The sequence below is a fragment of the Fusarium keratoplasticum genome, chromosome 8, assembly GCF_025433545.1.
Source record: "Fusarium keratoplasticum isolate Fu6.1 chromosome 8, whole genome shotgun sequence".
Lineage (NCBI taxonomy): Eukaryota > Fungi > Ascomycota > Sordariomycetes > Hypocreales > Nectriaceae > Fusarium > Fusarium keratoplasticum.
The window spans coordinates 1,832,722-1,855,983 of NC_070536.1; the positions used below are offsets into that span (position 1 = coordinate 1,832,722).

The following is a 23,262-nucleotide window of genomic DNA, read 5'->3' on the forward strand; positions in this document are numbered from 1 at the left end:
GTCCACAATCCTTGCCTCCCATGTACCAATGACGATCCCCCAGACTTGTGCATGGCATGGGTGTTGGCCCGGTTTGGTGGTGCTTCACTGCCCCTAGCCTGGCCCAGCATCATCCACTTGGCCGCTGACACGGGACGTGCATACAATAATCGCATCGCATAGCATTGCGTTGCATCGCCCATGACGTCCTAGAAGCCAAAGGAATACGAGAGGCGACGTAATCTTTTGCCCTCCTTCCATAGAGCGCCGCATGCACAATTCTTCTTTGATCCTGATTGGCTACATCGTAGCTGACATTCGTGATGGGAACTCGTTTCACCTATTTCTCTCCATCTGGTGAAACACTGGGGTCAGCGCACTCCCATTCATTCCTCATGAGTGGCGATGCCTTCACGAGCTTTTTGTGATTAATTGCCTCGTCTAAAGGGGGCGTGTAGGAATGTTCTCGTGATCCTCTTTTATTACTTACTTAGCCTCAACATCATTACCGAGTACGAAGGGGGACCAGAACATTCCTTGGGCCGAAATACGATCCGAATTCCATGCGTTTGTCATTCTGAAACAGGGCCCTTGGGTCGGCTTGTGTTGATTTACCTCGGGTGGTTGTCAGCATGCATTGAGCAAGCTACCAGCAGCAACGACCTCCTTGGCATCGCCTTGTATAACCCATCTAAGCTTTCTGCGCCACGATGAACACCTGATAGAAGACCCTGCAGCACTTAGGCAGCACTCACTCGATGCTGTTTCTTCCATTCTCCGCCTCCCCAAACATAACCAAACTTGTTCAAAAGGGTATCACACTACTCCATCCTCAAGCCTTGGGCCGGCTATCTGCCCAGAGTCTATCAATGATCTGAAAGACAGCCGTCACCCCCTTCATCGTATCCTCGTCTACCTGACCTCCCAGCTTCTGCTGTATCTTGTCCGGATGCCACCGCACACGCTCGTCCTTGAGCTGCGCCACAAACGCCTTTTCCCCAATCTCTTGCGGGTTCAGCCCGTTGACTAGAAACTTGCGCACTGCGGCTTCGTCGACGTCCTCACGACGACCGCTCTCCACGGGCCATGCGAGCGTCGCACGTGTGCCGTCCCAGGCTGACCAGGCGGAAATGTAGTCTTCCCATAGTGTCACCCATCGTCGACGTTGCCTGCGTTCCTCGCCGCGACGTAGACTGCTCTCCATGTCTTCTTGTAGTTTCTGCGCAAGGCGATCCTCCTCCGCCTTGCGCTTCCTTGCTTCTTCCCGGCGGGCACGCTCCTCTAGTAAGCCAGCGTGCGTCTTTTCCCACATCTTCTGGCGCACATGGGCAGCGTACTCTTCCTCCGTCATCTGCTCTAGGTACCCCGTAGGACCCACGCGCTCGTTGGAGTAGACGTGGATAGGCTGGCCGTAGACGCCCTCCCAGTACGCAGCACCCTCATCATCGGCCATGGCGTCAAAGAGAGACTCGCGGAAAGCAACCTCGGGGTCGAGAGGTTCCGGTTCGTAAGGGTTAGGCGGAGTGGGAGAGCGATGCCGTCGACGATGTCGATGGTGGCGACGATGCGAACGCCTGTGAGAATCATCATGGTCGCGGTGGCGGTCTCGAGACGTGCGACGGGATCTATGGTGATCCTTCAGCCGGAGACGCGAGCGCCTAGGCCTCGTACTATCGGCATCCTTGTCGCGCTCATCGTCAGGGCGCTGTGACGTCGGACTCGGCGGTGATGGCTCCCTCTTGACGTCGTCGCGGTCTGGTGATGCGCTTCTTCTTCTGGATCGAGGCTTGTCGGGGTTGATGGAGGAGAGGATGTGGCGTCTTCGAGGGGACTGCGGAGCTTCGCCCATCATTTGGCGGCCATCAAATTGGCGACATCGAGTCCAAGACGTTGGTTTCAAGCTTGAGGTTGATGATTGATGTTGAATTTGGCGGGGCATTCCGGCAGGTGCCTGTCCATCCCCTGCTGGGTAAGGTAAGCCACGAGAGGGCGCACCAATCACCATCAGAGACAAGGCCGCGCACTGCAAATTTAATCCAGCCCAAGAGGTGATGTAGCCCGGTAGTTCAAGATCCATTGGTAGGGTAGATGGGTCGCTGCGCGCATAACAGTTTCTTGTTTTTTGAGTCAATCCATCAAGCAACCTGGAACCCAAACTAACGTATGTATTCAAGATCATTATATACGCACAGGAGTAGGTAGACAGTTGATGGTTTTTACTTATTGGGATCCCAGAATCAACATTTCTAATCACAAGATCAAACGGAGACAACATAAATAGCAATAGTCCAGGAGGCAAATAGGCGCCAAGCTAGACATCGCCAGACAGTGAATAATCTCAAGCAAGAGCCCCTCGGGAACAAATAGATACACGGCACATTATGTCTCCTCAAGCTCAGATATTATATCCGATGGGCATAATTAGTTATAGACAATATTGTTCTTACATGTGAAACCACAGCTCGCCATATTTAGGCGAGTTCCAGAAGGGATCTCTGACACTTCGGCCGCACCATGGTTGGCCCTTTCTCTACAATGAGACCTAGAAATCCGCTCGCTGAGTAGATTCAACAGAAACGATACCTTGACAGGTCTGGTATCTTCTTTCACATCTTTCTCCATATCTCGACTCTCCAGAGGCCGGCAAAGGGGTACATAAGGGCAACCTTCATGCGTTCGGCAATTGAGCCTAATCAGCCAGCAGGACAAAGGAGCCAGAAATATACATATATATATATAAGCGGGTTTCTGTCTTCCAAGTGAGTCGATCTAGTTTGATAAGGCTTCTCGCACATCCGTGCAATGCCATCTTTTCTCGAGTTCATCATTGTTCCAACCTCTCTCGTCTGCTGTCCCCGATGTCCCAACAGGCATGCCATGGATGGTTAGGGGGCACAGAGAATCGAGTTGCCGTTATTTTTGATCAGGTCAACAACAGTGCAACTGATGAGCCTATCTTAATATCGCAGCCCAATCATGCCTCCATGGAAGAGGAGTCATCAGCATGGTGCAAAGGATGGACCAACCCAAGCGAGTTGGTGTTTCTGGATGCCAGGACTTGGTAAGCCTGTTTCCATCATCCAACTGCCGTTCAGGGTCAATGATGGGGTCCATGAAAATTTGGTTGATGCAAAAGCATGACCTACTAGCTACAAGCTTGTCGACGAGACGTGAAAGGGTTCATAGGCAGTTGCTGCGGAACGAAGTGATTATCTACTCAGAGCTAGTATTCTCGTTAGTTATTTAGAACACATGTTAAAGTTTCGTATATTAAACATTTGAGGCGCTTTGAGCTTCCACATTGCCTAACCGTACCCAACACGTACAATGTCATGCAACTTGATCATATGCCTATATATTTTTCTTGTACCCAGTAAATTCGGAATACCTATACTTGGTTTCATCGGCTGTGGAGGCCAAGAATCACGTATAGAGTCAATACCGAGCAGGGATGGAGATGATTATGTTCAGGGTATTAGATACGTTGAACGCGGGGTATTTCTCTCACAGCCACGGACATTGTATCGCTTTCACTCCAACTCCTTCACACTGCACTTTCCAGTTTGACAAACCCCCTGAGATTACCTTGAGGTAGTCATGGAAAAGCAACATCCCAGTGATTTCGACTATGACAGCTATTCTCTGCCCTCAGCGGCAACCCACATTCGCCTAATCGAACTACTTCCTACAAATCCAGCCACAACATCCGAATCAGCCGACCATCACTTCTCTAATCATCTTTCGTGTCATCTCACTATCACGCCAATATCCGAACCAAAGGCCTACAAAGCAGTCTCATATACTTGGGGCACATCTGAGAGGACATGCTCCCTCGATATTTCGGGGACCAAGTTGCCCATCACTCCCGCTCTTGACACCGCCCTTCGACACCTCAGAAGACGAGATGAGCCTATGGTTCTATGGGTCGATCAGATCTGTATCGATCAAAGCAATCATGCTGAGAAAGCAGATCAAGTGCTCCTCATGTCCGACGTCTACACCAAAGCCGAGCAAGTGTTGATCTGGCTTGGGCCCGAGGCAGACAGATCTGATGAGTTGATGGATCTATGGCAGGAAGTTGGGCAACGAGCACTGGACCTAGGAATTCAAGACTATTTTACGAGAGAGCATCTGCCTTTGCTGCAAGACATAATCAAGGATCCCGAGTTCGATCATCCTCTTACACAAGGCTATCACGAGCTTGTAGACTTGGCGCGGCCACGATTCGAACATCTGTTGCAGGCAACGGTTGACTGGAACGACAGGTTCTGGTTCCGTCGAGTCTGGACAGTTCAGGAGCTTTGCCTCTGCCAGGACACGGTGTTTATCTGCGGCTACAAAGTAGTCCAGGTAGAGCTCGTTCGATTAGCTTGCAACATCCTGTCAGCAGCGATAAGTCAGTTGGTACGAAGTCATCCAGATTCAGACGCCAAGTTTCGGGAACTCGCGTACACAGCATTGAGCCAACGTGCTAGGCCTCTCCTCAGCATACGACACCGCAGGCAAGAATTCAACAAGGGCCTCGGAGAAGGGGACGAGCTACTTCACCTATTCCAAAAGCTGTTCGTCAATAGCGACACGATGGCGACCAGAAACCGAGACCGCATCTATGGGTTGCTGGGTCTGGCTGTTGACGCGGGAAGTCTTGCCATCAAGCCAGACTACGCTTCTGAAGACGCATCGCCCATTTTCACCGAAGTGGCCCGGAAAGTGATTCAGAACGGGCGAGTAGAGCTGTTGTCGTTCTCGCAGATTCCAAGAGAACATGACCTGGAGCATCTCCCGTCTTGGGTGCCTGACTGGAGACCAAATCTTGAAGCCTCTTTCTACACCATTTACGAGAGTGGCGAGGACCACCTTTTGGCTGCTTCAGGGGATACCAAGGTTTGCCTTGAGCAGGTACAAGATCCCAATATCTTGGCTATCAGGGGGTACCTGGTTGATACAATTGAGGAAGTAGGCGAGAGATGGCATTCGTCCAATTCACACGCCCTGTGTCAAGCTCATCTATCCCGCATCGTGGACTTCTGCGCCAAATCGACTACCAAGAAGGAGCCTATATACGACAATGACGAACGACGGGCCGAGGCAGTTTGGCGAGTGCCCGTTGGAGACTTGTACTGGACCAAGGATACGCCAAACGCTCGCGCTAGCCGTCCACTCGCAAGCGACGAGTATCTCGACTGTCTTTTCATACTTGAGCTACTGGAATCATGGCCAAACATGACCCCCGAGGAGCGAACTGCACGTTTTCCAGAGCTTGAGGCACGGAGGTTCCCATCTGGCTCGTATAGGGGCAACATGGCTGCCATGGATGGGAAGAAGCCGTACCTGACACGAAAGGGATATGTTGGTATGTGCCCAAGTCACGCAGTTGAGGGAGATCAAGTTGTTATCTTCATGGGAGGGAGGATCCCGTTTGTGTTGCGGCCATTGGAAGGGAGGGAAGAGTTTACGTTTGTGGGTGAGGCATATTGCGACGGGGTCATGGACGGTGAGATTCTAGAGAGAGCGGATGAAAGATTGTTTTTGATTCGATAGATGTTATAGAAACTTCATGGTATCTATGCTCTTGACTATCGAGTTTTGGGCAGAGACGTAGGGTAGATGAAGCTGGGGTCAGTTGACAACCATAGTAGAGTTTAAGTTGTATGCCTTTATATAACGAATTGATGTCTCCATTGATCATGAAATGGATGGTTGTTATGTTGATTAGTGGTTGAAGGACCTGTTGTGTTCAATTTGTTATGTGCATGTTCCTTTGGTTGCGAGTTTCCCTCCATGATCTGCGTAGTATGTAATGACATCCTTTTAAAGGCAGGGGAGGATGCCTAACGCGCCAACAAGCTTTGGCATACATGCTTGGCTTATATGGGTCTTAATATGAAGACCATATGAATGGTGAAGGGGACACTATAAGAGAGCTTCTTTTTACCCTAGGCCTTTGTTTCCTGCCCCTGGGTTACTATCACATTAGAGAATGGCACCGATGAGAATTCGGCAAGGACACCTTTAGTGATAATGAATACCAACTATGCGAGTTCCATAACGAGCCAAATCTCCACTCCCCTGACTGTTCCTACGAGGTAGACTCATAGAGTTTGAAGTTAGAGTTGGCAGCCCGGGAATAACTCAAACATGCGTAGATTTACAGTGCAACTCTCCCATAAGCCACCTAAACACAATTGACTAGCGTCTCTTATGGGGATGCGAAGAGTATTGTTTATATCAATGCCGTTGGAAATAAATTGCACATTTATAGAAGACACATGGCTGGGCGACTTGAATGTCAGCCTCCCTGGAAGGCGGAAGGAATTGAATAGTCAGCCACTTTTACACATCCATGATGGTGGTACCAGCCATTGAACCATGGTGTATTTAGCCACATTAATGGCCAAAAACCTCCTATTCAAGACGGCGATAACGTCTCTGAGGCTTCAAAGTTTCTAATCCAACCATCGTATCTACCAGAGACGAATGGATCCAATGGATGCAAGGAACCCGACATTTTCTCTAGTCCTTGCGCTTTTAGCGGCTCCTAGAAGGCAAATGCCCCTGACTCCAGCAGGTTTTATTGCCTCTAGGGGGCGCTCTTCAGGGTCTCAAGTGCCCCGCATCGACCAATCGACAGCCTCCAAATCGCTCGCAGGGCTGGGCTGAACGATCCATCCCATTCTCCGTCTTTGCCAGTTCAGTTCAAGTCAGCCATCCCATCCCATCTTATCCATTGCAACTTTTGACGGGATACCCTCATCCTCCTCGCCTTCGCCCTTGCGTCTTTGCCCGTTCTTGCCATAGGCGTATAGCGGCACATCTTACAAGACGGGGACTCTGGCCGACGCATCATGCGCAGATAGCGCCCATAACCTCTTCTAGCATTGGTTTTCGTCTGCGCAACCTCGATTCAAGCTTGGCATCCATCAGATAACAATCATGGGAGGCATACTATTGCTCCTGGGACTATGCGTGAGTTGGCTCTCTCTTTCTGCTCGGCGCAGATAATTCTCCAATAGAGACTGACCGTAGATCTATAGGTGATCATGGCTTTGGCGTACGTTCGATCGTGATTCTCGAATTCGATATCATATCCAGCGCTAACTGACCCAACAGCTCGTTCCTCGCCGGAGCGCTGCCGCTGTCCATGTCACTATCACAGTCCCAGCTCCGCCTACTCTCGAGCGTCGGCGTAGGCATCTTGGTCGGCACATCGCTCATCGTAATCATCCCAGAGGGGATTGAGGCCGCCGCCGCGCCAGCTGAGGCCTCGCACATGCACAGAGTCCGAAGCTTGGTGCGCCGAACCCCCTGGAGCCACGCCATCCTCACACGTGGCCTCCCCGACTCAATTCCCACCGTCAGCACGCTTTCCAGCCGCGATCGCGCCGACCCCGATGCAATTGTGCGCCGTCTCGTAGACTCAGCGTCCAAGAATGCCCAATCGACCCGGTCCGATGTCAAGGCCGCAGTCGAAGCCCCTGAAGCGCCCACGACCGGCGACACCACCACCAAGGACGGCACCACGGCCGATAAGGGAAATGACAAGGCTGGGAGTGGACATGAGAGCGGCAGCAGCGACGACGAGGACCTTCAAGAGGACCATGATCACGAGCATGAGCATGAGCATGCGATCCCGACTTTTGAGATTGGCTTCTCCCTGATCCTGGGCTTCTTGCTCATGTTCCTTATCGACCGGCTACCACGACATGCGACCGAAAGCCTCCACTCGGTACCCCAGATGAGGCACATCAGCCTCGACAACTTGAACGGCGATTCTGCTTCTGTGGACGAGGAGGCGGATGGTTTCTTGGGGTCGCTGACACCAACCCCGCGACGCGCGCGAAGCTTGGCCACGACCACCGGACTTGTCATTCACGCCGCAGCCGACGGAATTGCTATGGGTGCTTCATCGACAACTACAGACATGAAGCTCGGTTTCATCATCTTTGTCGCCATCATGATCCATAAGGCTCCCGCCTCCTTTGGTCTTACCTCCCTCCTCCTGAAGCAGGGTCTGTCGAAGCGAGCTGCGAGGGGCCACCTCATCGTTTTTAGTCTGGCCGCTCCTTTCGGCGCCATCATTACATGGCTCATCATCACCTTGTTGGGTGGTTCCAAGGTTGAGGGCGACCACTGGTGGACAGGCATGCTGCTCCTCTTTTCAGGAGGCACGTTCCTGTAAGTTGATCCTCCCACTTCTACCATGATGGCAAGCAGCTAACCAGGACCAGATACGTCGCCATGAATGCGATGCAAGAGGACAACAGTGTTCACAGCCATGGTCATGGCCATGAGCATGGCCTCAACGGCTACGCAGATAGCAATGGCCCTGCCCAGCGGAAACCCAAGGGTCCGCAAATGCGTGATACCTTGGCCACCATCGGCGGAATGCTGGTGCCGCTTCTAACACAGTTCGGCCACCACCACTGAGCGAAATGATATCCTTTCCCTTTCCTGCGTTGCTGCGGTGTTTCTGGGTGGGTTAAAACGACGCGGCAGCAGAGATGTGGGCTATATGGCGCCCCTTTTCACTTTTCTTGTTCCTCTTCTTTCAGTTGGGCCGGCGAGCCCTTTTCAAACGATACGGAAACGGGTCAGAATAGATTCATGAGCGATTCTCGAGGCGATAAAAGTCGAGCTGCGGATAGGATGTATACGAACGACATGGGCCATGTAGAACACCTTGGGTATTGGTGACTGTATGACTACCTAGACCTTCGAGATTCAATATAAAAATGTCGAGTTTTATGTCAACGTCGAGGTTCCACTCACAGATATGAGCCCTGCAATTCTAGGGAGCTCCTGTCAAAGTTGGTGGAACATCAGCCGAAAAGAAGGGATTTCATGGAGCCAGGGTGTTGCTTGCTAGTTCATTGAATCTGCGTTTCAAGTGAGAACCTCGTCTCCAGACGTCGGACCCATCCCCAGAATGACCAGGATAGGGCTCATGAAGGTATGAGGTTTGTTCTAAGTATAGCCCGCGCGCTTCAGGATGGCATGACAACGTTGGATGGCGCCTCTGACTGTGCATCCATGAGACGGGAAATGATAGATGAAGGAGGATGGTCTGTGTTGGTGCATTCGATTGGAGAAGAGTGAGCCTGTGGGATGAAATTAATGTCCGAAATTGGGAATGGTTCTTGATGTAAGAATCCAATGGATTCATATGTCATTTGCGGAATTAGACGGAGGCCTAGAGTAGGTTCTTGTCTCAAAGGGCGAAAGAGTCGATAATCAAGGAGATTAACCTGTCAAGTCAGATAAAACAGGGTGAGCACCAGCCAAGCCAACCGTTCGGCCAATTCCGACTATCATGGCATAGCCCGTGGTCCGTTTCGACACTAGCAATCGTGAGAATTGCAAGGGGCTCAGGCAAGGGTGAGACGGAAACGATGCAGGTTTCCAAGGCATTGCGTGAAGCAGACCAGCACATGCGCAACATGGTGTTGACGCCATCAGAGTATCCGTATTCCCATGCTCTCTTCACGTACCGAGGTTTCGGTCGGGTTCAAGGCAGAACGACGTCAGAGGAGTTGAGCTTGCGATGTGGTGGCTTGCGCTAGGTGTTTGACGGGAGATGGCATTCGGCTTGTGTGTTTGAATAGGAGATGAAGGTCAATTCAGTATCCTGCGTTCGGCATGAGTGAAGCAACTAGCTCCACGTAGTATCCGTAATAGTTCTTGTTGCTGCTAATCCATGAGTAGCGCGAGACATTCCGGCATGGAACGTTGGACGAGATCTTGAGTTGAGGAGGTGTTTGATCGGTGCGGGTGGGATCCAATCTTGTCTTGCCATGAGCCACCCAAGGCGTCACATCCCATCACATGGCTAAACTCGAAAGGGGATTTATCGCGATGCGGAGAAGGACCATTGGAAGTTGGCATCTGACTTCCACGAAACTTGGAACTCGTTGTCGGAATTGGATTCCACTTGCATCACATCCATGTCCAGTACAAGCCGGCCCGCAACTATCTAGCTGCCGTTAGTCAGTCAGTAAGTCACCAGCTCCCTCGTCTGCACTGCATGTTCAGTTCGGACAGAGCGACATCAGCCGTTGAGCCTGCTGATGAAGAAAATTGCTTCTAGAGTCATGAGCAACTGACTGTATTGTAGATGCCCGGCCCGCACCGAGTCAGATGCTGCTTGCTTTCAAATGGGCTGAAACGGCATGTCCGGTTCTGGTGCTGCTGTAAGAGCCAGGAGCCACGGCTGCCCCTCGCACGGCCTCTACCGCGCAGGAACCAACCTTGACTGAGCCAATTGAAACATGGGGACGCGGCCGAGCGCTGCGGGCACCCTCATGCGGACGGATCTGAGGGTAAGGGAGGGAGCCGCTGGCGGAAGCCCGCTAGTAGCAGAGGGCTCCGTTTCACCGTTTTGGATGGATTGGATGAATGTCGAGTCGTCAGCATCTTGTACTCGGCGCAAAGTCTGTGTAAACTGTGTAGTGTGTAGTAGCAGAAACATGCAGGACGCCAGGCGGCTAAGATACATCCATACCCAGTAATGTTTCTCTTCTTTATTTATTGCATAGAGGTAGTATCTGAGACAGGGGAATGCAAAGCAAGAGGAAGGCATGAAAGTTACGGGAAAGAGTAGGCGCTCTCTCGGTCCTTCCCCTGTGTTCACATCTATTACATGCCTCCTACTGAAACCCCTCTCATGATCAAACTTGGATTCTTCACAACCTAACCCATCCAAACAAAACATCTGAAAACAGACACAGCTCCTACAAGAAAGGAACTGTCGCTGTTGGCCTTCTTTTTTGGTCCTTTCGGCGTTCGGGTCTCCATTCGTTTCATTCATTCACTCAATCACTGAATCACCGTTCGTCCCTCCAATCAGCCACCTCACCTCTCTGTCTCGTCTTAGCCGCCGCATCCGTTGAATGCCTCTTGACAACAACAAAGGCCCTTGTTTACCTCGTCAAAGCACAGACGGACGGACAAGACAAACCCACTGCTCAACTGGTAAGACACTATTCACCCGCGAACTCCAGCCCTGGCAGCCAAGTTGGCCACTCGCCGGTCACGGCCACAGTCGGCATGACCCTGTTGGGAAATAAACGGAACAAGAGAATAGGCACATGGTGCAACGACGCCAGGGAGCCGCTGGCGGGACGGAAAGCTGGGAGACGGCCTGAAATGTAACGGATTCCGTTTAGCGCCCCCTCGATGCCGCCATCGCCTTCACCCTCGTCCGACCCACGCCCCAGGTCATCAGCCAGTCCCAGGCCCAGTAGCAAGCCAAGATTGGGATCCCAGAAGACAGCCCAGGCATTCCCGTCCCCGTCCCTGTAACCGTCTGCCCGTCTCTCCACCATCTCCAGTGACCTTCGCCATTCACCGTTCGTTTCTGCTTCCTCCATCCCGCTCCCGCTCCCGTTCCCTCTTCGATATCCCCGGCCTTTGCCTGTGGCCCCGTCGACTCCTTGCCCTTCTTCGCTCTCTCATCCGGCGCCTTGAGCAGTGATCAAGTTTCGTTCTACATGTGCTGACACCTCCCTTGATCTGTTGGCATAGGCGCTCCTCTCTGTTTCCTCTCCGCCCCCCCACTCCTTCTCCATCTTCGACATATCCTCGACATCGACCGTACCAGTTCCGCCCATCCGCCTGCATCGCGCTCCTCGACTCGGCTCTCCAACTTCCCTAGTGTTCATCCATCGATCCTAGGCGATCCCTCTCTAGGGCGACGGGCCGGGCCATGGCCGGTTACCAGCGACCCATGAGTTTTTCTGAACGTCGAGGAAGCGCCCTCAGCGACGACCTGACTCTCAACACAACTACTAATCCAATGATTAACCACCGCTTGGAGAAGCTGCCTCAGCAGCAACGGCACTTGCGCGGGCCTCCTACTCCTAGCATGTCCACGCCTGCTGCCGACTTTGATCAGCAGCTCACTGGTTCTCCTCCACCGCCTCCGACGCCTGCTGCATCACCAGGACCATCACATTTCCAACCAGACTGGAGCGATGCTGCAGACGATGAGGACTTCTTCCTCGCCAAGGTTCGCCAGCACTTTAAGAACTGTTCTGGCCCTCAGCGGACTCGCGTTCTCGCAGACCTGCTCAATCTCTGCACCAGTCAGCAGCTGAGCTTCGTCCATCAGTTTGTCAGCCCGCTGCTTAAGAAGGATCCGTTTACAAGCCTCCCGGACGAGCTATGCCTTCGGGTATGATGACAATAAGAAGCCTTGTGGTAAACAAAATTGAACTAACATTGGAATGCTCAGATCCTGTCCTTTATTGATGATCCCAAGGTATTGGCCCGGGCCTCCCAGGTATCGAAACGATGGCGAGATCTCCTCAGCGACGACATGACATGGAAGAACCTTTGCGTCAAGCACGACTACGGTCGGAGACTGTCCGAAGTCTACACAACCGCTCCCCACTTTGCTTCACGGCCGGCTGCTCAAGCCTTCAATGGAATCGATGCCGACATGGCCAGCAGCAGTTTCCCCGGCGCGCGTTCCCTTAATTCCTACAGTATGGGTACACGGAGTCATGATGGAACAACTAGGCCTAGGCTACGGACATACAAATCTCATTTCAAGCAGAGATATTTGGTGGAGGCGGCGTGGAGATCTGGTGGCACCAGCACGACGCGGAACATTACCCAGGAAGGTGGTGTTGTTACAAGTCTGCATCTGACGCCCAAGTACATCATTGTGGCACTTGATAACGCCAAGATCCATGTGTTTGATACCGAGGGTGACTCGCAACGTACCTTGCAAGGCCATGTCATGGGCGTCTGGGCTATGGTGCCCTGGGACGACACTCTGGTCAGTGGCGGCTGCGATCGGGATGTGCGAGTGTGGAACCTCAAGACGGGGTGAGTATACATGAATGATTTGAAGCTCGAATTATACTGACAAGGATCTAGCGCTTGCCTCCATACGCTGCGAGGACATACCTCAACTGTCAGGTGTTTGAAGATGGCAGATGCAAACACGGCCATTTCAGGGTCTCGAGATACAACCCTACGCATCTGGGATATCCGGACTGGTCTTTGCAAGAACGTTCTCGTTGGCCATCAGTCTAGCGTTCGATGCCTTGAGATTAAGGGTGACATTGTTGTATCCGGTAGCTACGATACCTTTGCTCGCGTATGGAGCATCTCTGAAGGCCGCTGCCTTCAAACTCTGCAGGGCCATTTCAGCCAGATCTATGCCATCGCCTTTGATGGCAAGAGAGTCGTCACGGGCAGTCTTGACACGAACGTCAGGATTTGGGACCCGACCTCTGGGTAAGTTTGTCAAGTTACTGGATGTATGACGGCAAACTAACATATTGTTGCAGCGAATGCCTTGCCATTCTTCAAGGCCACACCTCACTTGTCGGCCAACTGCAGATGCGCGGAGACACCCTGGTGACTGGTGGATCTGATGGATCTGTCAGGGTTTGGTCGCTGGAAAAGATGTGTCCCATCCATCGTCTCGCAGCCCACGACAACAGCGTTACTAGTTTGCAGTTTGACGATACTCGAGTCGTGAGTGGCGGCAGTGATGGTCGAGTCAAGATCTGGGATCTCAAGACCGGACACCTCGTTCGGGAACTGATCGCACAAGGCGAGGCCGTCTGGCGAGTCGCATTTGAGGATGAGAAGTGCGTTGCCTTGGCCCTGCGACAGGGTCGTACAGTCATGGAGGTGAGACAACAAACAAACCATGCGTTGATTTCGGCAACTAATCGTTTTAGGTGTGGTCCTTTTCACCACCCGAAGAAATGCTCTACGACCGCCCTCTCTCTCTTCAGCAGCGGGTGTTGGAAGACGATCCGAACCGGCCATTAAGTGCGATGGCCATCGACTATCGCACCTCGCAACCGACACTGGCAAGCTCCAGTCGCGACCCCCAGGCACAGGATGTCGACATGCAGGATGCCGGCCCATCGACAGCCCCTTTACAAGGGGGCACATTCTTTCATGACGATTAACGTGCGAGCTTGCGCACTTGGTCGACACAATACTTCGACGGCCAAGTTAATTTAGCAGAATGGGCTTCCTCGCAGAGAAGGCTCACCTCTTATTGATTCAACACTCATCATAGGGGCGGATGTGCAACCCGCCCCAGCATTGTACAATTGGCTTGCTTCAGGTTGTTGTAGAGAGGGTCGAGGCATTTGGGAAGCATGATTACGGCGTTGCTGCATCACCAGGTCACACTAACTACTATGATGATCTGGACTTGCATGACATATGACAGCATGAACCAAGGGATTAAGGGAATCGGAGCTTCAGGGACGGAATCGGAGTTGCATCTTCAGAGGCTGGCCTGGGTGGTACCAGGAGCAGTGTATAGCGTGCTGGTGCTTGATATTGCTAGCCATAATACAGAGATACGGCGCCGTGTATAGACAGGTTAGAAGCCAACCCAGGCGGGGGGTCTCAATTCAGATTCAAATTTTGTTCTACAAGAGTCTATGGAAGGTGTGAAATCTTGAACCTGGTCTACATGTCCTGGGCTAACCTCATTGAAAGCCGTTGAGTCTGCGCACAAATCCGAGACTGGCAAATCCCAGCGTCGGGGGTCGGGGGGAAGAAAAGACGAGGGAAATTGTGGATGGGGGACCCACATCGGAACATGCACCGGAGTACATTACCCCGACGAAATACACGCCACTCTCAGGGTCTAAATTGACAGAATTGGTAGGAAAAGTGCGAGTTGAGGGGAGGTATTTATATCGAGTGCATCAGAAGCAGATAGGCAAACACATAGACTCACTATAAAAAGGGGAATCCTCCTTCCCAACAGTATCCGAGGCGCCGAAAGGGAGGACCTGAACAAACAGGTGTTTGTCACGTGTGGGAAAACTAGACCTATTCTGGCATAGTCTTGACCAACAAGCAAGCTCAACGCTCAACACCGCGACTTTTTCTGAGCTCCATCCAGCCAAGTCGTCGTTATCTACTCGACAACGTCCTGATCCCAATTGATCCAGAGGCACCTCCATATTCACGATGCTGTCTCGAGCTCTCCGAGTCCCCAGGGCGGTGCCTCTGCGCGCCAAGCTCGCCGCTCCCTCTTATATCGCCGCCCGCTCCGTCACTACCAACGCTGCGTCGGCGTCGCTGAGCCACTCAGTCCCTCAGGTGAGAAAATGCGCCCTTTCCTACACTCGGCGGCCCCTCGACGTCGACCCCCTCAACACCCTCTCCGCGATCTTTCACTGCAAGTTCTGCGCTGACCCTGCAATGTCTACAGTCCGACGATGAGCCTTTCGTCGTCAACCTGAGCGATGAGAGCTTCGAGACCTACGAGCTGGACCCTCCCCCCTACTCCCTCGAGGTTACCAAGAAGGAGTTGAAGCAGATGTACTACGACATGGTCAGCATCCGGTATGCGATTCCCTCCCCCGCTGCGTCTCTGAATCGCTCTTTCTGATAATCCCGCAGACAGATGGAGATGGCGGCCGATCGTCTGTACAAGGAGAAGAAGATCCGTGGTTTCTGCCACTTGTCCACCGGTCAAGAGGCTGTCGCCGTCGGTATCGAGCATGCCATTACCAAGGCTGACGACATCATCACTGCCTACCGATGCCACGGTTTCGCCCTGATGCGCGGTGCTACCGTCAAGTCCATCATTGGTGAGCTTCTCGGCCGACGTGAGGGTATCTCTTACGGCAAGGGTGGTTCCATGCACATGTTCTACAAGGGCTTCTACGGCGGCAACGGTATCGTTGGTGCTCAGGTCCCCGTCGGTGCTGGTCTCGCTTTCGCCCACAAGTACAACGGAAACAAGAACGCCTCCATCATCCTCTACGGTGACGGTGCCAGCAACCAGGGCCAGGTCTTTGAGGCTTTCAACATGGCCAAGCTCTGGAACCTCCCCGCCCTCTTTGGCTGTGAGAGTAAGTTGCGCAGCAAAGACAATGACATTGAGCGGGTCTAACATAACCTAGACAACAAGTACGGCATGGGTACCTCTGCTGCCCGCTCCTCTGCCTTGACCGACTACTACAAGCGTGGCCAGTACATCCCCGGTCTCAAGGTCAACGGCATGGACGTCCTCGCCGTCAAGGCTGCCGTCAAGTACGGCAAGGAGTGGACTGCTGCTGACAAGGGTCCTATGGTCCTCGAGTACGTCACTTACCGATATGGTGGTCACTCCATGTCGGACCCCGGTACCACTTACCGAACCCGTGAGGAGATCCAGCGCATGCGCTCGACCAACGACGCCATTGCTGGACTCAAGCAGAAGATCCTTGACTGGGAGGTCACCACCGAGGATGAGCTCAAGAAGATTGACAAGGAGGCTCGCGCCCACGTCAACGAGGAGGTTGCCCTTGCTGAGGCCATGGCTGTGCCTGACCCCAAGCCCGAGATTCTGTTTGAGGATATCTACGTCAGGGGCAGTGAGCCCCAGTACCTTCGCGGCCGAACCCCCGAGGAGAACCACTACTTCCAGTAAGAGGCGGAGGACAAACCCGTATCAAATAATGATTCCAGCACTTGTTGCCTGTTGTAATATACATCCATGACTATCTAGAGAGAGGCCTGGGATTGGTCCGAAAATGGAGGGGCGAGGACCCAGGAATACTTTTTGTGAATTAATGGATGTTTGCCTTGGCGTTGCGACATGATGTTCCCATGTTGCAGAATTATCATGATCTCTATCCGTATTGTCGGTGCATCTCGGCCCATCTCTCCCGAGTTGAGCCGTTCCTGCCCCTCCGGAAATAAGCAGAGGGGTTGGCCGTATTACCGAATCTGGAAGTCGCCGAATTATAGTCACGTGACTGAATCGCGTCGCGCGTTTCAGCTGTAGCTTCCATAGTCCAATCTACGCGACTTCTGCCTGGCCCCGGCGCGTCATGACTTCAACCGTCAGCTGTGGCCGTGGTCTCACCATTGCCTCTCTCCTCCGCCAAAACACCCTGAGAGTGGCCTCACGACCTCTTCCAGGCCTTATTCTGCGTCGTTCTTCGTTGGAATCACTACGGAATCTGTGCATCATGGCACCCAAGCAGGCGACACTCGGGTATGTCAAGTCAGGGCAGAGCACTCTTAAGTGCGTTTGGAGGACCCCAGAAATTGCATGAATTGGCATACTGACAGGCTTTACCTTCTTGCAGCAAGTTTTTTGGTGCCAAGGGGGCGGCACCAGTGCGACAGACAACGCTTGCATTCAGCACCAAGGCCAAAAAGGAGGAGGCAGAGGAAGAGGAGGCTGATGTGAGCACGAAAGGCTCAAAAGCTGATAAAGGTACAATGCGTTGGAATTACGAATTAATTTGTTCTGGTCTAATTTCATGGACTAGATTCCAAGAAGCGAGCTCGATCAGCCGACAAGAAAGCCGAAGCCGAATCTGCACCCATTAAGAAGGAGGAGGCTGAGGATGATAGCGACGGCCCCGTCACCAAGCGTGCGAGACGGTCTCGAAAGAGGGTTGAGGAGGAGGAGGATGACGACATAAGCGACGAACCAGTCAAGAAGAAGTCTCCTTCTCCCAAGAAGCGCAAATCGGCGAGCCCCTCGCCCAAGCCTACACCTACCAAGAAATCCAATGCCCGAGCCGCCAAGGAGCCTGCCGCTGAGGAGGACGACGAGCCCGTCAAGGATGAAGCATCTACAGCATCGGCTTCAGAAGCAGAAGATGACGCAGAGGTGGAGGAGGAGAAGCCTGAAGTTGCTGCCAAAGCTCGGCAGAAGGCTCAAACGAAGCTAAAGTCCAAGACCAAGGAAAAGGATCCCTATCCCGATTGGGAGGCGGGAACACCTGTTCCATATGCAGCTCTGTGCACCACGTTTTCTCTTATCGAGATGACTACCAAGCGTCTGATTATCATGGAGCATTGCTCCTTGTTCCTCCGACAGGTCATGCGCTTGACGCCCAATGATCTGCTTCCGACGGTATTGCTTATGATCAACAAGCTTGCTCCCGACTATGCTGGCATTGAGCTTGGTATTGGAGAATCTCTGATCATGAAGGCCATTGGCGAGACCACTGGCCGAAGTCTCCAGGTAATCAAGGCCGACCAGAAGGAGATTGGTGACCTGGGTCTGGTGGCTGTGAAGAGTCGATCAACCCAACGTACCATGTTCAAGCCCAAGGCTCTTACAATCAGGGGAGTTCATCAGGGCCTGATGAATATTGCTACAGTCACCGGAAACGGCGCCCAGGGCCGCAAGGTGGATGGCATCAAGAAGTTGCTCGCGGCGGCTGATGCCAACTCGACCGGCAAGGTTGATATCACCAAAGACAAGGGCGGACCAAGCGAGGCCAAGTTCATCATTCGATTCCTAGAAGGAAAGCTGAGACTTGGTCTGGCCGAGAAGACAGTGCTTGTTTCGCTCGCCCAGGCCATTGTCTGTCACGAAGCAGATGCAAAGGACAAGGTACCCAGCACCTCGGACATGGAGAAGGGCGAGTCTATCCTCAAGACAGTTTACAGGTAAGCATGCAAGAGCACCTCGACTAGTATGTTGTCCTAACAAGAAACAGTGAACTCCCAAGCTACGACGTCATTATTCCTGCTATGCTTGAGCATGGAATCATGGAGCTCCGCGAGAACTGCAAGCTTCGGCCTGGTGTTCCTCTGAAGCCCATGTTGGCCAAGCCCACCAAGGCCATTACCGAGGTGCTGGATCGATTTGAAGGACAGACGTTTACTTGTGAATACAAGTATGATGGTGAAAGAGCGCAGATTCACTATGTGGCCAAGGACGCACCCCAGCAATTGAGCGAGGCAAGCCAAGGAGCAGCCAAGGAGGTCGCGGCTGGAGTTGCAAGCATCTTTTCAAGGAACTCAGAGGATCTCTCCAAGAAGTATCCCGATATTCTTGCCAAGCTTGGTACTTGGGTGAAGCCCGATACCAAGAGCTTCGTCCTGGATTGCGAAACTGTTGCCTGGGATGTGGACGAGAAGAAGGTGTTGCCCTTCCAGCAACTCATGACACGCAAGAAGAAGGACGTCAAGGTTGAGGATGTCAAGGTCAAGGTCTGCGTCTTTGCCTTTGACCTGCTATATCTCAACGGAGAAGCCGTGGTTGAAAAGGCACTACGGGAACGACGTGAGCTCCTCGAGGCTGCATTTACCCCCGTCGAGGGCGAATTTGCCTTTGCTACCCACATGAACGGTCAGGAGCTTGACGAGATTCAGCTCTTCCTTGACGAAAGTGTAAAGGCTTCATGTGAAGGTCTCATGGTCAAGATGTTGGATGGCAGGGAGAGTGGATATGAGCCCAGCAAACGAAGTCGCAACTGGCTCAAGGTGAGCATCATCCCCCTTATTCGTTTGTGAGAATTCACATCTAACATTCTGTCTACAGATCAAGAAGGATTACCTCTCTGGTGTTGGCGACTCTCTTGACCTTGTCGTCCTGGGTGCTTACTACGGCAAAGGCAAGCGTACATCAGTGTACGGAGCATTCCTCCTGGCATGCTACAACCCTAACTCGGACACATACGAGACCGTATGTAACATTGGAACTGGTTTCTCGGAGCAAGTGCTTGAAGAACTACACAAGCAACTGTCCGAAATCACCATTGACCGACCCAAGCCCTTCTACTCGCACTCTTCTGGTGGGCAGCACCAGCCCGACGTCTGGTTCGAGCCCCGTTACGTCTGGGAGGTCAAGACGGCGGATCTGACGCTCAGCCCACGGTACAAGGCCGGTGCCAAGGAGGGAGTCGACCCTTCGGGCACCAAGGGTATCAGTCTGCGATTCCCACGCTTCATCCGAATCCGTGATGACAAGAATGCCGATTCTGCCACCACGAGTCGCCAGGTTGCTGAGATGTACCGCAAGCAGGAGAGCGTGTCGAAGAGCAAGGGACCTGCTGTGGATGACGACTTTGAGTATTAGATGTTCTGGCTTGCTGCCGAATTATACCGCATTCATACGGGGAGATGCATTGGCTCGGTGGGGATTCCGCTCTGGCGTTGGGGCTTGTATGATTAGTCTTTTGAAATGTCCTTGAAGATGACAAAGGGGCTATGAAAGGCTCTCATGTAAAATATAATGACATTATCAAACCAAGACCAGCTTCTAAACATCGGTGTACAGAGACGATGAGCAAGGGTCAGAGTGAAATACAATACAATACAGTGCTTCAAGATTGATAAAAGCGTCTGTCTATATGGCCAAGGAAACTAGAATACTCATAACATAGATCATACGTGTCCCAAACATTCCCGTTTATGTGACAATTCCCTCTATAACATGGGCTCCTCGCCCTGGATGCTGTCGCCGTCGTCAGCGCCGTCCGCACCCTGCAGCAGCCCGCTACTCTCGAGAGCGCCATCGTCCGCCGCTATACTCGTCACACCCGTCTCGTGACCTCGCCCACTGGGTCCTAGGCCCATGGTGCGCCTTGTCTCCTCGGCGCCATTCAGGACGTACCAGACGTCCTTCTTTGTCAGCAGCCCCTGAAGGACGCCGCGATCGCTGAAGAGAAGGTAGCGTAGACCGAGCTTCTGGAAGTATGTTGAGACGAGGTGTAGGCTTGTGTGGGATGGTAGAGTCAGGGGAGTCTGGTCCATCCAGGGGCGGAGGTCAAGGGTGGTCCGCGGGTCGGCGAGAGGCTGATGAGAGAAGAAGGCCTCGGTCTCCGGAGGAAGTGAGCGAGGCGGTTGAGTTGAGGCGGAGAGGTTATAGGCCAGCTCGGCGCGTGAGATATAGCCGAGCAGTATAGCTTCACGGGGGTCTGAAATGACGGGGAAGCCGCGGTAGGGGTGCATCTCGAGGATGGTAGTAAGGGAGGCGATGGTATGGCCCGTAGCCGTAAGGACGACGAGGTCTTCAATACGGGTCATGACTTGGGCGGCAGGAATGTCAGGGATAACATCACTATTCTCGCTGTTGTCCAGGAAGGGATACTCGTTAAAGTGAATCCATGACTCGTAAATACCACGGCGCGAGAAGGCGTCGCCAACCCACTTGGAGATCATGACAGCGATCATGATGGGGAGAACATATGTGAGGGCGCCAGTGAGCTCGAACATAATGACAACGATAGACACTGTCATACGGGTCACGCCGGCGAGTGAGGCCGCGGCACCGACAATGGCATACGTGCCGGGAGTAACGCAGGGTATATCAGGCTCACAGGAGCCAAAGAGGAAGAAGGATGGGTAGTTGGTGACCCAGATCTCCATGATGATGCCCACGGCACGACCTGTAAGAGCACCAATGGCCATGGAGGGCAGAATGATGCCCGCAGGGATCTGCAGGCCAAAGGTGACGGCTGCGAGGAAGAACCCAAGCACCGAGGCAAAGACGAGGAGAACAATGGTTCTAGCAGACGCGGCACCTGTCCTACAGATGCCGATAGGGTCATCGAGAACCTTTGAGCACTCGGAGAAGAGGTTGGAGACGAGCTCAGTAGTCTGCGCCTTCATGTAAAAGTTGGGGTAGTTGATGAGAGCTGTGAAGAAGGCCACGATGAGGACCTGGGCGATGGGGCCAGGGATCCAGGTATTGGCCTTTTTCCAGCGCGCGATGGCCATGTTGAGCCTGATAAAGAGGCCACCATGGATGCCCTGAAGAGTCTTGTTAGCAAGTGAGGCCCCTGAATGACGGCAATACTTACTCCCAGGATGCCCAGGATGGCATAAGGAAGCAACTCGAAACGATGCCATCCGATACTGTACTGGACTTGGTACAAGACGAGCTTGCCTGACCTAAAAGGGTCGAAGGCTTGGAGAACGACTGCAGCTGTCATGGCACAGACAAAACTCTGCCACATAGTCTTGTCTGGGAAATAGTACGACAATGTCTAGTAGATGTGTCAACGCCGAACAGCACATATGTGAAGGCCAAGCATACCTCGAGACTAAACAAGACACCACCGATAGGGGAACCAAAGGCAACAGAGACGCCCGAAGCCGCAGCAGCGGATAGAACCTCTCGTTTTCGAGCTATGAGGGTCAGCAGAGGCCTCGACCAGCTCGAGACTTGAGCAAATACCTTCATTATCGTTGATATTGTGAAACAACTTCGTAAATACGTTGGCGCAGCAGCAAGCGACATGGATCAAGGGGCCTTCTTTGCCCAGCCACATGCCCGAGGCCACAGCCAAGGCCTTTAATAGTGAGTAACTGATCAGAAAGGGCGAGCATTCTAGCTTACAAGGCCGAGTGACTTGGTCACAAGCGTCCAACCACCCAGGAATCGTTGGATAACGAACCCTCCCAGGACAGTCTTGATCTCGGGGATACCACTATGCTTGGCGTAGATGGCATACTCTTGCACCAGGAGAGCAGCTACATATGCAAACAGCATCTTGGACCACCATTAGCACCAGCGAATGGAGATGGGAAGGATCTAGACGTACCGCAAGACCGACAAAGAAGAAATACTCGAGGAACCACCTGCCGCCAGCCGAGCCCACTCCGAGGGCACCACCCCATGTCTTCCAGCCCTCGCACTTGGAGCCCTGATCATATCCATAGCAGCAAAACGCCTTGTTAAGGTAAAAGTGGCCGCCCTCAGGCCCGCTGGAGCAGTAGCCCTCCTTCAGGTCGCCAAGCCAGTCGGTGGTGACGTTGATGCAGGCAGCGACTGCGCCGACAGCCATGCCCGTCAGCAACAGGACGATCCAGACCTGGCTGGCGTCGATGAGACGGCGGGCGTAGCCCAGCACTCCGGTCGCGCTAGAGTATAGGACACGCAGGCGCTGGCGCTCCTTGGTGTACTCGAAGATCCAGTCAATGGCCGTGAGATCCTCGTAGCCGACGCGGCGGCCGGGTCCTTCTATGTACCAATCGAGCGGCGCACCATCTTTGGAGGCGGCATTGAGGGTGACGGGTTCGGCGCGCGGAGGGGTCTCTGAGCCTGAGAATACGGCGGGCGACGGGCCTCTCGATGAAGAATGCGAAGCGTTGGATCGTGAGCCCATGATGGCCGAGAAGAGGCGGGCCGGCGCAGAGAGGAACGAGGGTCCTTGACGTCGTTTGAAGGACATGGGTGCAGCTAAATTGCCTTGTAGCGGGTCATCTTCGAGGATATCATGGCCGTCATCGCCGTGGCCATAGGCGCCACGACGGGCGCTGACCTCGTCGCCATCCTGGCCGAGAAAGTCGAGCTCGTCGCGACGATCCGAGTCGGGGGTATGCGATGCGGACGAGGCTGAGGCTGAGGCGGAGGTGGATGCGAAGGCGTAGGGGTCTCCAGACATGATGCGGTTCATACCATTGTGCAGCGCAGCCGAGACGCTCGCAGCAGGAGTCTCGCGACGGTCGGGTATTATTTCTTCTTTTGTTTATTTCGTTGGTGGTGTCTAGAAGAAGAGGCTTTGAATCGTGTTCAAGTGTACAAGTGTTGGCCTATGATGGAAGTTGGGG

At 53.1% G+C, this 23,262-nt stretch overlaps 7 protein-coding genes across 7 annotated transcripts; 5 read left to right on the forward strand and 2 right to left on the reverse strand.

Annotated features, from left to right (window-relative positions):
- Nucleotides 1-811: 811 nt before the first annotated feature.
- Nucleotides 812-1,906, reverse strand: NCS57_01039100 (uncharacterized protein; the record flags this gene model as incomplete). Its single annotated transcript, XM_053060137.1, has 1 exon — nt 812-1,906. Exon 1 carries the CDS (start codon nt 1,829-1,831, stop codon nt 812-814), a length of 1,020 nt encoding a protein of 339 aa, XP_052910531.1. The 5' UTR covers nt 1,832-1,906.
- Nucleotides 1,907-3,576: 1,670 nt separating this feature from the next.
- Nucleotides 3,577-5,520, forward strand: NCS57_01039200 (HET domain-containing protein; the record flags this gene model as incomplete). The annotated part of the gene is made up of 1 exon (XM_053060138.1): nt 3,577-5,520. The coding sequence occupies one exon, from the start codon at nt 3,577-3,579 to the stop codon at nt 5,518-5,520; it is 1,944 nt and encodes a 647-aa protein (XP_052910532.1).
- Nucleotides 5,521-6,912: 1,392 nt separating this feature from the next.
- NCS57_01039300 (uncharacterized protein) lies at nt 6,913-8,406 on the forward strand (the record flags this gene model as incomplete). Its single annotated transcript, XM_053060139.1, has 4 exons — nt 6,913-6,945; nt 7,014-7,030; nt 7,090-8,154; nt 8,208-8,406. 4 exons carry the CDS (start codon nt 6,913-6,915, stop codon nt 8,404-8,406), a joined length of 1,314 nt encoding a protein of 437 aa, XP_052910533.1.
- A 3,274-nt stretch (nt 8,407-11,680) lies between these two features.
- On the forward strand, nt 11,681-13,910 carry NCS57_01039400 (uncharacterized protein; the record flags this gene model as incomplete). The annotated part of the gene is made up of 5 exons (XM_053060140.1): nt 11,681-12,148; nt 12,209-12,807; nt 12,859-13,221; nt 13,275-13,623; nt 13,674-13,910. The coding sequence occupies 5 exons, from the start codon at nt 11,681-11,683 to the stop codon at nt 13,908-13,910; spliced, it is 2,016 nt and encodes a 671-aa protein (XP_052910534.1).
- A 1,024-nt stretch (nt 13,911-14,934) lies between these two features.
- NCS57_01039500 (Pyruvate dehydrogenase E1 component subunit alpha) lies at nt 14,935-16,384 on the forward strand (the record flags this gene model as incomplete). The annotated part of the gene is made up of 4 exons (XM_053060141.1): nt 14,935-15,066; nt 15,179-15,312; nt 15,370-15,824; nt 15,876-16,384. 4 exons carry the CDS (start codon nt 14,935-14,937, stop codon nt 16,382-16,384), a joined length of 1,230 nt encoding a protein of 409 aa, XP_052910535.1.
- A 403-nt stretch (nt 16,385-16,787) lies between these two features.
- On the forward strand, nt 16,788-19,783 carry NCS57_01039600 (DNA ligase; the record flags this gene model as incomplete). Its single annotated transcript, XM_053060142.1, has 5 exons — nt 16,788-16,984; nt 17,049-17,179; nt 17,235-18,369; nt 18,420-19,188; nt 19,247-19,783. 5 exons carry the CDS (start codon nt 16,788-16,790, stop codon nt 19,781-19,783), a joined length of 2,769 nt encoding a protein of 922 aa, XP_052910536.1.
- A 350-nt stretch (nt 19,784-20,133) lies between these two features.
- Nucleotides 20,134-23,108, reverse strand: NCS57_01039700 (Chloride channel protein; the record flags this gene model as incomplete). The annotated part of the gene is made up of 6 exons (XM_053060143.1): nt 20,134-21,459; nt 21,510-21,695; nt 21,746-21,837; nt 21,887-22,001; nt 22,049-22,201; nt 22,254-23,108. 6 exons carry the CDS (start codon nt 23,106-23,108, stop codon nt 20,134-20,136), a joined length of 2,727 nt encoding a protein of 908 aa, XP_052910537.1.
- Nucleotides 23,109-23,262: the final 154 nt, after the last annotated feature.